Here is a 12,622-nt window from a genome sequence, read left to right as displayed (position 1 = left end):
TCCATGAATTTTCTTATCGTAATGAGAGTGCTCTTATTTCTGTGAATGAATTTATATTTGTGAACTCCCCAGAAGCAAATGCCTTATCACCAAGCGCTCCATATAGTTTGCGAAATTAAAGACCCTATTACATGCCAGACAATAAAGCTAACTAATAATTCTGTTTTTCTTCGCATTTGATATACTAAGATCATGGCTCTTGTTGCATTTAATGACTGTACATTCCTCTCAACAATTTGACCTTCATCCCTAGTACATGTTAACAGCACTATTCGAATTAATTTTATTTATAGATCATTACATTTTCTCATTGTAATTTGCAGTTTTTGAAATTCAGTATTTCAATAATCCATCCAGGGTTTAAGAAAAACACATATCATTATAATATAAAATAATATATAACTTTATGATAAAACCAACAATGTATGTCAAAAACAGATTATGTAATGGTATTCAATTGTAATGAAATACTTTTCAACGAGTTGTCAATTACCAACTGATAAAATTAAGCCTCAACAATGAAACTCAATAATATCGGTAACATAAATATTCTTCATCATTCTACAATGTTGAAAAAAATGGTATATTTCAGCAGACTTCTATGAAATAAAACAATCAGATCATTTTCACGAAACATTCCTATTGCGGAAAGTTTTCCAAGTTTCTTCGATCGGTGCCAAAACAGTTATAAGAATAAGTACAATAGTGATGACAATAACTACAGTTGCATAAATCCATAACATAGCTTTCCTGAATACTCCATACTGAAACAAATAAAAAGTTCAGTAGACAATAAAATTCATAATGGATTGAAATAGTTATTTTCCTAACAAAAAGTTGTACTTTTCCGCAAGAAACTGAACGACGCAAGCGGAGTTTAGTCAAGCAGTTGTCTGCGGGAAAGACACTTTGACACTTTCCGCAAGAGTTATGTACAGCATTTTTTCTACAAGCGCTTGAATTGAATCGAAACTCGAAATATTTGATTAATTATTCATATACATTGACGTAATGCTGCATGTCTTTAACATAGTTATCTGACCGTTGGCGTCAATTGGGTATTAGATGCATAAAGACATGACAGAACTTAACTCATTCTTCAATAGTTGCGTGCGGAAAAATCTCCTGCTATTTCTTTGCCGCGCGCATATGGGTGCAGAAAGAAGGGTTTTTCCTGTAGCGCATGGAAAATTGACTCGTGCAGGAAGAAGGATGAAAGCACAAAGGCTTTTACAAAAATATTTCTAAAATGTCAGATTTATATTTTTAGAGATGAATAATCTGATCCAAAAGGTTTATCTCATTTGTCATACTCCATCTATAATTTTCTAATATTGAGTATCAAAAAAAGACTTACCGGATAATCACCGCTATTCATGTGAGTTGTATTTCTACTTGTATTCAAATCCTTCATTGGAAATGAGGAAACTCTTCCATCGGAGGATCTTTCTGATAAACAACCCATTACCTATGAAAAAGAAAAATATTAGAGATATGATTCAGTAGACATTCAGTGAAAAAATAAATCTTATTATGCAAACCGTTTCGAATATATTGAAGAAGTAAACATATCAGTGGTCGATAAATAAATATTCTTCAATGGAGGGAAAGACTTTAGTTTCCGAATTATGCAATATCGAAAATGGAAAGATTGATGGACGAAAAGAAATGAATTTGAAATTGAAATATAGTTATTCAATTCATATTTCTCCTGATTTGTTTTTTAAGTACCTGAATGTTCAAACTTCCACCAATAAACTGTATGGCTATTCTATTAGCAACAAGGAATAATAAGCTGGGTTGCTCGTTATGAGCCACTCGCATCGAACTGTTTGAATCGAGAAGTGGATATTTCGGTGATGCTTTATATAAAAAAATAAATGGAGAAAACGGGAGAACAAATTAAACTTATAGTTCAAATCTGCAAACTGCATCATTTCACGCCAATCGCCTTCTCGCAGTAACGTCTCAATGACACCAAAAATAAAGAATACAGAGTAATATAAAGATCGATCGTTAACTTCAGATCAGAAACACAATGAAGCAACCGATAAAAATAAAAGAAATTGGTCAAACATAGGGATAAAGTCAATAGAACTGATTTGATTTGAACAGGATAATAAAAAACTATAAAAATTATCAAGAGAGCTCCGTAAAACGATTGGTATACTTCGGGCGTATAGATGAGCAAGAACCTTAGGAACAACATATCACAAGCTACCTCAGACGTATTGAGGGACTTGACTGTCCAAATAACTGACATTTGAACATTCGAATTGTCATTGTTTCGTAGAATCAAAATGGCCTGCTTATATTGGGGCATCTTCCACTTACCGACAATGATAGATGAACAATCACATGGAACACAACATATCCTGCCAGTATGTAGTCAACAAAATGTGGAAGTTCAGCTTTTCCCAATTTGACAGCAAAGAATATGGCGACAACTGAAAAAAAAGAAAAACTTTTGAATTTAGTAGACCGTAATATACAGAAACGAATGATTATTATGAATTTTTTGTCGGAAAAAGTGAGATCGAGTTCCGTATAATGTACTGCGATGAAATTATAAGCAATTGATATTTATTTTATCTTTTATTCAGGAAAGTGATTTAAAACTGATGCAAAAAATACAGTTAAGTTTATCAGGTTTCAGGTATACGAGTAATTTCCAAAATTGATATTTATAGTGGCCTATAGGCCACTTTAAATATCAATTTTTTTGGAAATTATCGATGGAGTTGCCACCCTGCTTATGTGTTTTATTGCGTACCCATAAAACACATAAGCAGGGTGGCAACTCCCTCGATAATTTTAAATGAAAATAGGAGAGTCGACAGGCTTGAAGGGGACATCATACCCTCAAAAATTATTATCACGAGATGTCCCACTGAAAATATTATTTTACTGAAAAACCCACGAAAATATTCGATTGAATTCTTTATTATGGGCCACTGGGTATTTGAATGAAATATCAGAACCTATTTTTACCAAGTGACTGAAAAATTGTACATTAAATCACTTCAGTCAATACTTAGTTCGTGCTTGTTAACCTTCAAGTTCGTAAAATAATACAATACGAATGGTAAAATTGTATATAAATTTTCATATTATAATATTTGAACACTCCTGAGCGTTTTAATTGAGAGTTTCATGTGTTTGCTATAAATTCTGACTTCTGAATTTTCTGTCTGAATGACCTTAACCTATCCGTTCCAATCAATCAATTCAATTCATTCCACAATAGTTGATACAAAAAAAGTAACTTTACATAAACAATAATTTCACCTAAGATGATATCACAAAATACATCTTGTGTGTTACTATTTTCAACCCTATTGCATCGGTCACCATAGAGCGATCCGGCAAAAACACAGTACGACATGATACACACAGATATTATTCAGATAAAAATAATCGGTTCATACTTTCAGGAGTAAGGGAGTCACACAACCATTGAGGGAAAAACCTGAAGGCATAATATCCGGTAATATCCGGCATAAAACAAACTACAGTCCATTCAGGAATTATTGACATCGAAGTAGGCCATGAACGTCTAGTCGCGGCTTTATTTCTGGTTACAAAAATATCACTAAAAATTGCTATGGTTCATCATAGAAATAACCAGTTTAAATTATTTTCATCATTTTTGTATCCGAAAGATCCTGAATTTTCGAAATTACGATTATTACGAAGGGACACATACAGTCATGATTTCATAAATCGAAATTCACATTATATAACGTAAAAATATAGTGAAATGCTATCTCATTTCAAGGAAATCCAATGAAGAGATATCTATTCATTTAAAGTCGCCCATGAAAGATCCCATTGAAGATCATTAAAATATGCATATTCCTTTTCACCAAAGGCTCTTCAAAAATTATTGCATTACTGATGGACACCAACCTGCTTGCAAAATTCTTATCAAATAACTCTTATGGATAATTTTAACTGTGGTGTCTAAACTGGTGAAGAAAACAGAAAAAACTGGTTGATAAATTTAAATAGTGTAGCTTAGTGAATGGAAAAGCCATATCATAATAAGACAGAAATAAAATTCAAAGAATCCATTTAGTATATGAAAAATTTTGACATCACAGTTACAGTTGTACTTAAACTTTCAAAATTGGAACCAATTTATCAGCCGATGTGTAAATTACTTTCTAAAGTCACTATTGAAACTGTTCATGACATGAATGATTGATTAAACTTGTATGAAAAATATAGGTACTATTTGTACTTGAGATTTTTTTTTTTTATTGAAATGCTTTTATACTAGTTTCTATTAAATTACATAAATTATTTTGCCCATAACAGCTTTTACTCACTCACTAAAAGCATTTTTGCATGAAATTATTTTTAATTTGTGAAATTTTATTGCATTCTATTATTATCTTCAAGTGGGTAAGAGGTGAAGAAGTTCTTGAAGTTACTCTTCTGAATATATTTTTCGATTAAATACTCAGTAAAAATTCTATAAAGCAATTGGAATTTATTAGATTTTTGGATTACTCATTGAAGAACAAAAAACAGGAATAACAATACTTAATTTCAATATAGAATATAAATGAACTATGGATGCAATGCCAAGACTTTGTTTAGCAATCAATGAAATAATTCTCTCTTCATAGATTTATATAATCCTCATGATCACCACTGTCAAAAAAAACATCCAGGTAAAAATCCAAATATCCAGCATTCAAAATAGTGCTCCTTCTACTTTTACCCTTGAATATAATTGAAAAACATTTTATTTTCTTTCTAGAGTCCACTGTTGAATAAATAACCAAGTTTCCACTAGATAAATGAATTTCACATTTTGTTGCAAATATTCTCTGTATTCACCATAAAATCGTACTCAACTTATTATATTTTTCTGTTTATCAATAAGAATTTTCCTTTTATTAACTGTTTTGAACTTGTAACCAATTAAGTTTATGTAATGTTGTCTTTGATTGATTAAAATCCAGATGCTTTTTGCTCAAATTTCATCCAGGCTGATATATTGGTTGCTTTTGGTAACAATCAAATCATTCAATGATTCTTTGAAGGTGAAATCGTATTCCACAGGTTTTCTTCCACTAATAATCCAGGTTGTAATGACTTGCCTTATTTTTTTCAAACAGTACTGTGAGAAATACTCAAATAAACTAATCAATGTGTGTTTGAAATTGATACAACTTTTAAGTTTCAAAATTTCTTCGATCAAAACCAATTACACAAACAAACTGAAATCTAACCTCCTGTCAATGACATTTCCAATGCCAACCCGAAATTGGCAATTCAAAATGTTACTGAATGAGCCAGTACCAACTTAATTTCGATTTTCCAAAGCCACCCGGGATGTCAATAATTCCTGAATGGACTGTACAATAATTCTAATACTGAGTCAAACCAATTTGAATTATCTACCATAACACAATTAGGCTCATTTCTAAATTTTCATTTTGTCGACAAGAATTTTTTCACATATTCAGGTAACAAATTGAACAACTTTGTGATCAGAAATGTAACAAAATGTTGACAAACATTAGTGTGCAGAAGTGGCAGCATCAAGTCATTACTTAAGTTAGATCTTGTAGCATAATCATGCGAGACAGACGAAAAGAGGTTTCTTATCTTTAAAAAGACTGGTAAAAACATAAAGGTTTCTTATATTGAGCAGACCATATCCAGAATATAAAGCTATAGTTGGAAATAAGCGAGGCTTTTTGAATAATATTTTTAGAGCCGAGTTCTGACATGACTGTAAGTTACAAAGCACATTGTCATAAGCATTTCCTCAGACAACAATACCTTATCTGAACAATGACTCTACAAGTGACCTATAAACCATTATGAGAAGCTTCTGATTTAAAATTTCTCTGATTTCATGCAATTTACTCTACCACATAAATATGAAGAGTGGTGGCCCCATTTTAGATGTTGGTCCAATACTATTCCAAGGTATTTTATAGTAGCGGATTTTTTCATGAAAATGGAACAGTCGCATTTCGAACTTTGAAATTCATCATTATGTATAAATAAAAAAAAAAAAATTGTTGGTGATTTGGTTGATCAGTTTTTGGTTGGTCTACAGATGTGGCAAAAAAAGTCACAAAAAAAGACTTTGATATATTCAGGCACAACCTTTACTCAACCACTGATGAAGTCTACTGATTCCCCTTTCGACCCTTTCAGTCCAAGATCTCGCATTGAATAGTATTACTGTATCATCAGCATATGATGTAACATTACAGTCATCAATCACTTGTCCCATTTTATTGATAAAAATCAGGAACAAGACCGGTCCAAGTACTGTACCCTGAGGAATACCTGTCTTAACTGTCATATAAGAACTGGAATATTTATTGATTTTGGTTTTTTTGTTGTCTATTACTCAAATAATTTCTAAGTAGGTCCAAGGAGCTACCTCTTATTCCTATTCCTGCAATTCTATCCAAAATTCCAAAAGTATGTTATCAGGAACAGTGTCAAAAGCCTCTTTAAGATCCAGAAAACCTCCAAATTCTTTCTGGTAATATGCAGGTTCTGAGTTTTATTATTTAACGAATCGAAAACTGAATCCTCAGTACTTCTTCCATTTTTAAAACCAAATTGATTATCAAGCAAAAGTTTGTTCTTTTCCAAGAAGTCAACAATCCTTCGTTTTAAGCATTTCTCAAAAATTTTCGCAAAGTTGTTAATTAGAGATATAGGTCTATAATTAATTCTATTAATTATTCATATGAAATTTTGACGTTTCCTGCTGAACTGTTTGTTTTCAGTTCAAGTATCATTGATCTTTTGGAAATGGCAAACATTTTTGTTCATGTTGTTTTTAGTTCACTATACTCGGGAATTTTTCTTTTAATATTTCTGTAAATAATATTTTCATAATATACATAAAACCTTTTTAATTTACGATTCTGCAAATACGTAGTATTGTAAGACTGTTGGCAGATTGGATCAAAAATGTACAGGGTGTTTGTAAGAATATCACTCTTTCGTTCCTGCTTACAACTGATTTTGATTCAACCACGAATTCTAAGATATTATTTCAAGAACAACTATCATCCAAAATTCAAAAATGAATATTTCAAGAAACAACATAATTTCTGCAAACTGTTATTAATTACCGTGATTTATAGAACAACGAAAATTACCTTCATTCAATATATCATTCTACATCAAACTTACTTGCCGCAATATGAGCCAAATTTCCACCCAGCCAATGCATCCAATTGAAGAGAGGTCTCTTGGAGGCACCAGGGTGAGGTCTAAAGAATGCTCCAATGGGTTGCAAAAAACATAAAATAGTCGTAATCGTACCAAGAATGGCATGAGGCAGCTCATTTGACCATGTTCCCAGTTCAACCCAAATTAAAACAATTGCAGCTATAGTGAGAGCCCATGTAAACATCATCAACAAGCGATGCCACTAAAATAAATAGAATGTCTTAATCATTAATTGAACTACTCCAGAAAAATAAATTGTAAACCTGAATATAATATGAGTGGTTCTACACTTGTTTTTTTAAATTTTATTATGAGGGAGTAATTATTGTTTTTCCTTTTTTCCATCGCCAAATTTCTCGCATTAATAATACCATGAAAGTAAATAAATTAATTCAACAGTGTCTGTGTACTTATATCGGGATGGAAGAAAATGAATACTCATTTACATTTGATGCTCTAGCATTGATACTACTAGTAATGGTAACAAGCAGGAACATCGGAATCTATTTTGAATAAAACATAGTTGTAACTTTTAACGAAAAATATTATCGAATCATTTTGATTGAGTTTTTGGAAGAATACACTCGTCCTAGCGGACTCGTGATATTATCAATCGGTTCGTTTTCATATTTTTACCAATAAAAGTTTCCGTGGAATTGAAAATATTATCGATAAAATTTGTAGTACTCGTGGCATTTGATAATACTACCGATTAATTTAATAACAAAACTTAGTTGCTTGAAAACACCACAAGTCCACAATGAAATCTCCAGTTGAGATTTCTATCAATTGTGATTCCTAAAAACTTAAAATTTGAGCTTATTTCAACTTCCGTATCATTGATGTTGATATGCTTTGGAAATATTATGTTCGATCTTGTATTGGAGAAATGCATGATGGTCTTTTAGATCACTCTTATACATCAGACTGCAACGCAACTTTAGACATTGCAGGGCCGGCGCGAGTAATTTTGGCGCCTGAAGCAAAGAATTTTTTGGTGCCCCTGTTGAAAAAATATCAATAACATGACCTCCTTCAATTTTTATTATTATTTATTATTATTATTATTACAAGGTAAAGAGTTGAGGCCAAGCCTATAAACTCACAAAAATTGAATATATGAAAAAATACACCGAAACTTAAAAAAAATGCATTACAAAAGAAAAAGTAATTCACAGCTCCACAAGTAGAACTTACTCGCGACGAAACCAGGTGTCATAGTTGTTTTTGAAAGAGTTCACAGAAACTGAGTTCACCACCGATGAAGGTAAAGAGTTCCAAACGTTAAACACGCGGTTTGTAATGAAGAACTAACTGTCTTTGCGATGTTTTGAAACTTTCCTTCCTCAGCTTGAAAGCGTGACCTCGCAGACGGTCGTCCAGGTTCAACTTGAAGAGACCACTGAGGTCTCCAAAAAAGTCGTGGAGAGCACGAAAAGTTATGATGAGATCACCACGCAGCCTCCTGTCATCAAAGACAGATTCATGATAAATTTAGTAGCTTTTATTTTGTAATTTCTTTAAAATCACAATAATTGTACCTTTATGGATTTTATTCTAGCAAAATCATTCAAAATATCTTCAAAATTAATTTTGCTACTAATTACGTGTTCGCTAGAGATAATTGCGAGCCCAGAAAGTCTCCCCTGAGGCATTGCAGAGCTCAAATAATTTTTAACTTTGAAAAAGAACGTTCTCCGCTGCTAGCTGCAGTTATCGGCATTGTAATTACTAATTAGTATCCGAAGAACAATAACTATTTTAAAATGATTTCCAGATAAATTACCCGCCTCCAAATAATTCAGCAACTGGATAGGTGACTTTTTGGATTCCAGCGTGCGGCTCAAAATAAGCAATTCCGTGCTCAGATTTCTGGGCTCAATATCATTTCCTAATCGCTCGAAGAGTCCATTGCAATTTTGCATTAAACTCTGAAGGTTTTGTATGATGCCTTTACGTCGTATATGAATTCAAATAATGAGCAATGTTCTATCAATTGGAGGAAGCGTTCATTCAAAGAATTAACGCAAGTGTCCAATAAATAATTGAAAAAATCAATGTGATTTTCTCTCAATTGATATCTAAGCGGCGTAATAGCGTTAATTCTACTTTCTCATCTAGTGGTACTAAGACCTTTAAGAGTTAGTGGAAAATTGTATTTTTTCAAAATCCTCACCGTTTAGTTGAACTTGAAAAAAATACGAAAAATTCTTGAACAAGAGAGGAAAAATTTGATACTTCACCAGATTCACAAGCTGCATCGTTAATTACTGAATTCAGCGAATGACAAGAACAAGGAACGAAGAAACCGTCCGGGTTTTCATTAAGAATAATATTAATACTTCACGTGCCTGCTTTCGCAGAAAAGTCAAATCGAATAAAACAAAATGTATGTCTATGTGTCTATTTAGCTTATGTTTTTTACGCTGTAGGTATTTTGATTTATCCCTGGATTTCTTCGACGCCGATGAAAAATGCGTAAGTAATATATCTGATTTTCACATTCACATGACACTGCGTAGGAGCGATGAAATATTACCTACGTATCACACCACGAGATACAAAGGGCGGTAGGGATTGCAAAGCTTCGAAAACTAATTGGGATTAAAAATATGTGTTCCGCTGGGAGCAATTGGCATTTTACAGATCCTAGTTATGAATGCAAAATCGTAAGAATTTTCCAACTGTTGTAAACAACTTCCTCATAATTCGGAAGCGAAGGTAGTGTTCTTTTTCGTCTTTGTGCAACACATTTCATTCCTTTTTCAATCAGTGTAATATGCAATGCTGTTTATTTATGTTGGGTTGCCATGTGTTATTTATTAAACAGGGGGCTTACTAAACACGGTTTGGAAATTTTTATTGCAGAGAATATTGATGAATGCAGCAGAGCGGACCAACCTCATGTTGTTTTTAGCCCACAATGGGCTAATTTGCCGCCCACGAATAGAGGCGCCTGAAACAGTCGCTTCTCTGGTTCACCCCTAACGCCGGCGCTGGTTGATTGGTCACTAAATCATCATGTTTGGAAGTAATTAGGATATTGGTATCATCTACATACAAGTAGGTGTTAATATTAACGTCGGATTGACCCTGAACCATCTCATTACTTCAACTGAATAGGAAACTTCCTCTGCCATTGTTTCATCTTCCTTGATCATGATAAATATCTCATTCTGGATATCATCCGGTAAGTCATCATGTAAACAATAAAAAGAATAGAACCCAGAATAGTGCCCTGCGGGACTCCCCTAATAATATCTATTTCAGACGATAAAATTCTTTCTCCATTTTCACATAATAAAATCACAACTTGTTTAGGGTTCTTCAGGTAACATTCAAGTAGTTTAAGCGGTAATCCTTTAATTCCACATAACTCTAGATTTTGTGAGAGTATATTGTGGTAAACAGTATCAAGGGCCCCATGTTCGAGCGTTCGGATCATTTTACAGGCGGGCAGCTCGGGACACGGCTGCACGACTGTAAATCAGAGAATGAACTTGACTGCCCGACTGGAATCTCTTGGTTGCCTGGCTTCCAAAGTCTCGAGAAAACGCCTCGTGAGTGGCGGGCATATGATATGGTTTAGAACATTCCCTGCCCAAACATTTTGAGGGAATTGCGTGTATTCCTCTCTCATCCAGTGAGGATTTTCGGTAGACCAGTAGCGGCAATTTTCACGATTAGCATATCCGTTAACATGTCCATTTCAATCATTTGTTCACAAAAATCAGTTCTCCTATTGAAATTATCTTCCCAAAAGCTTCTGGCTAAGTATCATTTTATAGGAATACATGTTATTTTGTTTTGATATGTTAAGGATTGATAACATTGACTGTTATGTAGTCATCGAAGACCTTTATTATTATTATTATTTCCACTCGATTTATCTGGATCACATCACATCTAATTTCATATCCCCACACAGTGAATTAGCATCTGCTTTTTTTATCTGCCTTACATGCTCAAATTCGCGAAATTACTTTTCTACTCAACCTCCCTCGGGATAAAAGCGGCCATTCCGGAAATTTCTCTTGAAATAAACGACTTACTTGTTTTTGAGTTCGAGTGTTATTTCCGTAACCAATCATTTGTAAAATTATCGTAATGAGCATTTCCGTTAATGGAACCAAAATTGAAACCAATTAAATTCAAACACAAATGAGACAATTCATGAACTACAACTTATCACAAAAAAAATTTTTTAAGGCGTTTTAAAGGAAATAAAATTGCCACAGAATATGTTTTAAGTAGTTTTCAGGAAATCATCTGGAATATACAATATTATGGTTTTTTCTTACTTTCCTCTCCATCACATCTTGAGGATAAATAGGTTTAGTATTACAGTAATAAGATTTGGGAATATTCAATGTAATATTATAACTAATTTCGGTAATCGCATGATTCTACTTTTTTCGAGTTTAATTTTTGCAATGATCTTGAAAGCGATAACATTTCTAAATAGAGAATAGAGTAATCTTCCACATGATGTTTCACAAGCCCATACTTCTCATTTGAAAAATAGCGGGTTCTACCTGTCTTTCGAAGGGGGTTGAAGGTATGGTTCGCATTTTTACGAAGAAAAATCAGATGTAGAACTAGATAATAGAGTTAATTGCGGCTGCGGTTTGGCAGCATTAAGAATCTTATTTCCCTTTTTCATGCAAAAATATTCGATTGAATAAAAAAATTGAAGCCCTCATGTAAAAATCAATAATTCGACTACACCTTCCTTCTGTCTTCTTCGACCCATCCATCTACCCAAAGTCTCTCAAATATAAAATAATATACTGCTTTTACAATATTGTGCGTGAATTTTCAAAGATGCTATAAACACGAAATTTTGCATTGAACTCGAAACTATTCTTCTTAATGAACTCTTATCTCAACAGGATCTGTCTGCACGTCTACATTGAGTTTCTTATTCGTTCCCTATATTTTTCCCCAACCTTCCCTGAAAATTTCATGGGTTTCCATTCGAGAGTTATCGTGTTTGCAGACAGAATAAAATTTGAGGCCATATTCGTCATCAGTGAATAGAACCATTCCCGGCCAAAAATTCGGAAATTGGAGACATTATAATGATTTTTTTTGTCTTAGAGGAAATGATAGCGCGATCTATTCAAAGAGCAAGCGCTCTAAAATAAAAGTGTTAAAATTCATGAATTGATTTTGTTGAATTTGATATGATTTCATTTCTTTTTCTTTGTTTTTATGTTATGGCGATATCAAACTCAAGTAAATGTAGTAGATAGGTGGTTTTTGAGTCTGTGAATTTGAAAATATTTCGAACAATAAGAGTCTGATGAGGAAGAATTGTCTGAATATATAAAAATTCAGTAAATTCTTATGTTAGTTGAATTATCCGATTTTCAATCTGCTTTCTCGAATTTATGGATTT

At 33.0% G+C, this 12,622-nt stretch overlaps 1 protein-coding gene across 1 annotated transcript in view; it reads right to left on the bottom strand.

The window, feature by feature from the left end:
* Positions 1-379: 379 nt before the first annotated feature.
* The window catches only part of LOC123683786 (putative ferric-chelate reductase 1 homolog), an 81,761-nt gene continuing 69,518 nt past the window's right edge, over positions 380-12,622 (bottom strand). Inside the window, exons 7-10 of the mRNA XM_045622680.1 lie at positions 7,183-7,423; positions 2,335-2,447; positions 1,358-1,468; positions 380-764 (exon numbers count right to left, since the gene is read on the bottom strand). Of these exons, the coding sequence (XP_045478636.1) occupies positions 627-764; positions 1,358-1,468; positions 2,335-2,447; positions 7,183-7,423 (603 nt within the window). The 3' untranslated portion in view covers positions 380-626. The remainder of the gene's footprint in view (positions 765-1,357; positions 1,469-2,334; positions 2,448-7,182; positions 7,424-12,622) is intronic.

The sequence above is a fragment of the Harmonia axyridis genome, chromosome 1, assembly GCF_914767665.1.
Source record: "Harmonia axyridis chromosome 1, icHarAxyr1.1, whole genome shotgun sequence".
NCBI classification, from domain to species: domain Eukaryota; kingdom Metazoa; phylum Arthropoda; class Insecta; order Coleoptera; family Coccinellidae; genus Harmonia; species Harmonia axyridis.
Note: the sequence above shows the minus strand (reverse complement) of the source record. Positions and strands in the feature narration are given on the sequence as shown.